Source organism: Chenopodium quinoa, unplaced genomic scaffold (assembly GCF_001683475.1).
Source record: "Chenopodium quinoa cultivar QQ74 unplaced genomic scaffold, ASM168347v1, whole genome shotgun sequence".
Taxonomy (NCBI): Eukaryota; Viridiplantae; Streptophyta; class Magnoliopsida; order Caryophyllales; family Amaranthaceae; genus Chenopodium; species Chenopodium quinoa.
Genome location: NW_018744697.1, coordinates 615,808 through 620,121, shown reverse-complemented (window position 1 = coordinate 620,121; position 4,314 = coordinate 615,808). Strand labels below are relative to the sequence as shown.

At 33.4% G+C, this 4,314-nt stretch overlaps 1 protein-coding gene across 1 annotated transcript; it reads right to left on the bottom strand.

Moving 5' to 3' along the window:
• Window positions 1-794: 794 nt before the first annotated feature.
• Window positions 795-1,858, bottom strand: LOC110702693. Its single transcript, XM_021880448.1, has 3 exons — window positions 1,670-1,858; window positions 1,402-1,532; window positions 795-1,344 (listed from the first exon to the last, which is right to left on the bottom strand). Exons 1-3 carry the CDS (start codon window positions 1,856-1,858, stop codon window positions 795-797), a joined length of 870 nt encoding a protein of 289 aa, XP_021736140.1.
• Window positions 1,859-4,314: the final 2,456 nt, after the last annotated feature.

The window sequence follows — 4,314 nt, the reverse complement described above, 5'->3', positions numbered from 1 at the left end:
AGTAAATTTCTGTCACTAATATTACACCTACAAGCAAAAGCAAACAACATGTCTCTAAAAACTATGTCAATAGGTTTGCAGTTTCCTGTGAAAATCAAAGAATTTCTTTACAGCCAGATGTGATAGACAGCTTCAGCAAAGCACATACCAAACAGTCTATTTTTTGGTCTATTTTTCATGCAGATCCTGGAAATCCAGGAAATTTCAGCATCAAAGGCCCAAGCAGGCCTGTGGACCCCAAACAGATTCAACAGCTTCACCCAAATCTCTCTAGCATAAGTACAGACAAAGAAAAGGTGTTGTACATTTTCCATGTGTTGGTTACAAAGAAAACAAATAGGATCACATTGAAGATTCCAAGAGAGCAACCTATCCTTAGTAACCAACCCATTTCTCACAGCAAGCCAAAGAATAAACAAGCTTATGGGAGAAGCAACATTGTTGTAGATGACCCTTCTCCAAGTAACTTTTGGGGCAAGAACATTGATCAGCTGATAAATCTTTTTATTTTGACTTTATCACCATGCTGAACAGAACCCCATCCACCAATACCATCAATTGTAGCTCTACCCTTCAAAATTTTACTTAGAACCCAAGAGCACCTTTTAAGAGCAGGGCTAGACCACCTGTCCTATCTTTGAAATAGTAGATGTGAACCCACTTTACCTAAAGGTTATCTGCTTTATGGGCAAGATCCCAAAGCAGCCTACAAACAGCAGCAGAATTTCACTCAGGGAGGGAAATCAAGTTCCACCAACCACTAACTTTGGGAAGGCAAACCTGAGACCAAGACACTAAAGATTTCTTTGAAGGATTAGCCTTCCCAATCCATAAAAAACTCTGAATATGTTTTCCATTTCTTTGAGTATCTTTTTAGGCAAAACAAAAATCTGAGCCCAATAAGTTTGAATTCCAAAAACAACACTCTTAACCAGCTGTAATCTACCAGCATAAGATAAATGCATAGCAGACCAACCATTAATTCTAGCAGTAACCTTGTCCACTAAAGGTTTACATTGAGCAATAGTGACTTTCTTAGAGGATAAAGGAACCCCTAAGTATTTGAAAGGAATAGTACCAGGGACCACTCCAATCAAGCTTCTCAAAGCTTCTTGCTCAACATCAGAAAGTCCACCAAAGTAGACTTCACTCTTGTCTAAGTTTGCAGAAAGACTAGAAGCCAAGCAAAACTTAGTGAAAGCTTGAAAAAGCAATGTGATAGAGTCTTTATCAACTTTGGAAAAGAACAAAAGATCATTAGCAAACATTAAGTGAGTTAGCATCATTTTATCACATCTAGGATGATAGTTGAAATTAAGGTCAAGATGCAACTCAACAAGACATCTAGACAGGTATTCCATACCAATTGCAAATAGAAAAGGAGACATGGGATCTCCCTACCTAAGCCCCTTATTTACCTCAAAAGGTTTAGAGGGGATGCCATTGATCAAAATGGAGAAAGAGACAGAAGAAAGGCAAACCATGATCCAGCTAATAAATTGACTAGGGAAACCAAGTTCAGGCATAACAGCCTAAAGGAAACTCCATTCCACAGAGTCATAAGCTTTCTTTAAATCAATTTTCAACATGCATCTAGGAGAAAGAAACTTATTCCCATATCCTTTGATGAGTTCAATAGCTAGCAGAATATTATCCCTAATATGCTTGCCAGGAATAAACCAGCCTGAGCTCCATCAATAACCCCAGAAAGAACATTAGCAAGTCTAGCAGTGAGGATCTTATACACTAGTTTATAAAGAACAGAAGAACATGCAATAGGTCTGAAATCCTTTGCATAAGTAAGGTTAGGAACCTTAGGAACTAAGGTTATGGTAGTGAAATTCCATTGTTTCAGCATGGAAATAACTCTAGAACACTATCATAGACGTCATCCTTTACAATTTCCCAGGACATTTTAAAGAAAAAGTAGTTACATCCATCAATCCCGGGGGCTTTGGAGCTGTCAATACCCTTTAAGGCAATATTAATCTATGCAGTTGTCATAGGAGCAATGAGAAGTTGTTGAGCACTTCTAGAGAGCTGAGTTCCCCTTCTAATAGTATTAAGATCAATCCCAGGAAGAGAAGCAACTTTAGTACCAAGCAGTTTCTTATAAAAACCATTGATTTTAGCCTCAATATTTGCAGTATCTTTGAGCTGAACATCATTCTCATCAAAGAGAGTATCAATCCTATTCCTTCCTTGTCTTTATTTCTGATGCGTGCCATTTATGGCACTCTTAGGCTAGGTTTTCTTCTTATTTTATGATCGCTTTTAGTCTTTTATGTCGTTTTTTAGGGAATAATGCTTGATTTGCGTGTTTGTGTGCTAGTATAGAGAAATGCGTGCTTTTAATGGTTTTCTTATTATTTTATTCATTTCTCGGCTATTTCTCTCGCTTCTCCCACTACCAAAAAAATGAGAATAGACAACACTTAATATTACAAAACTTACAAAAATGTTACTCTTTATAATTTAATGCAATAAAATTTATTTGTTACCTTGAATTAAAGTAACAGAGAAAAAAAGTGTCGTTCTAGACTATATAAGGCAACAATCGCTTTAAGTGTTACCTTTTTCTTGTCTAAGTCAACAAACATAATAATTGGTGCATGAAAAGATAACAATAACAAAACTATTTTTTAAAAATGTAATATTAATATCTATGTTGCCGTCTATGGCAACATTTATATTAAAAAGACAACATAATTTAAGATGTCGTTTTTATGGCCAGTTTGTTTTTACGGCTATATCACTAGTAGAAAAAACGTAATGGCAAACGGTTCAAACCCCCTAATGGCAAGCGGTTCTGAACTGCATGGGCTTAGGGGCTTTCCAATAGCCATTTAAATGGCAAGCAGTTCAGAACCGCTTGCCATTAGGGGAGAATGGCAAGCGGTTTGGCGCCAAAATCGCTTGCCATCTGCACTTAACATAATATTATGTCAAGTGTAATGGCAAGCGGTTTTGACGCCAAACCGCTTGCCATTTGTTTATTTTTTTTTCCAAAATATATATTAATTAATAATAGTATTAGTGACCTGTTTTGATATACATATTAATCTGTCATTTTAAAAATTATTATTATTATTTATATTATTATTAATAATAATAATTAATATTAATAATTAATAATAATTAAAATATTACAAATTTAAGAATAATAAAACAATAAAAACAATAAAATGCATAATAATAACATATATAACACTCACAAATAATATATAGTACTAATTATATGTAATTAATGTACATATAAAAAAAGTAACTAAATATTAATTGTTCATAATAAAAAAAAACTCAATCTCACTATCTAATATATATTATTCTACCTAGATGCCATCAAATGTCACTAAAAAAGCCCACATGTCGCGAATTTCATCAAATTCTTCCCTTGTTAACGGGCCTTCCCTTTGAATCTTGCAAACCTTTGAAAAAAAAAATAAAAAACCAAACATAAAACATCACTCATATTACATAAAATTCAAATTAAATAATGTATGTGAAATATTTCAAAGGCAAGATATATAGGTTTGTTTCTTTCACAAAATGGCCCAAATAAGGCCGACATGACTTCTACTTTGTTCAATTTCTACAATGTATATCAAATGAACAATTTATTTCTCATGGAATTCCCATATTACCTACTCTTAGGTGTCTAAGGTTTGAAATCACATCAAAAGAGGGTTTCGTAAGTTTTAGGACGGTTTTTATCCAAAATCTCCCAAATAAGGCCTATATGACTTCTACTTTGCCCGATTTCTACATTTCTTATCTAATGAACTATTTATTTATCATAACATGTCAATATTAACTAGTCTTAGGTGTCTAATGTTTGAAATCATATCAAAAGACCATTCTACTTAGTTTTAGGACGACTTTTATCCAAAATCGGCTATTTGACTTCTACTTTGCGATTTCTACATATTTTATCTAATGAACTATTTCTTTATCATAACATTTCAATATTAACTAGTCTTAGGTGTGTAATGTTTGAAATCATAGCAAATTAGCATTCTACTTAGTTTTAGGACGGTTTTTATCAAAAATCGACTATTTGACTTCTACTTTGCCCGTTTTCAACATTTCTTATCTAATGAACTCTTTTTTTTATCATAAAATGTCAATAGTGACTAATTTAGGTGTGTAATGTTTGAAATCATATCAAAAGACCATTCTACTTAGTTTTAGGACGACTTTTATCCAAAATCGGCTATTTGACTTCTACTTTGCCCGATTTCTACATTTCTTATTAAATGAACTATTTCTTTATCATAACATGTCAATATTAACTAGTCTTTGGTGTATAATGTT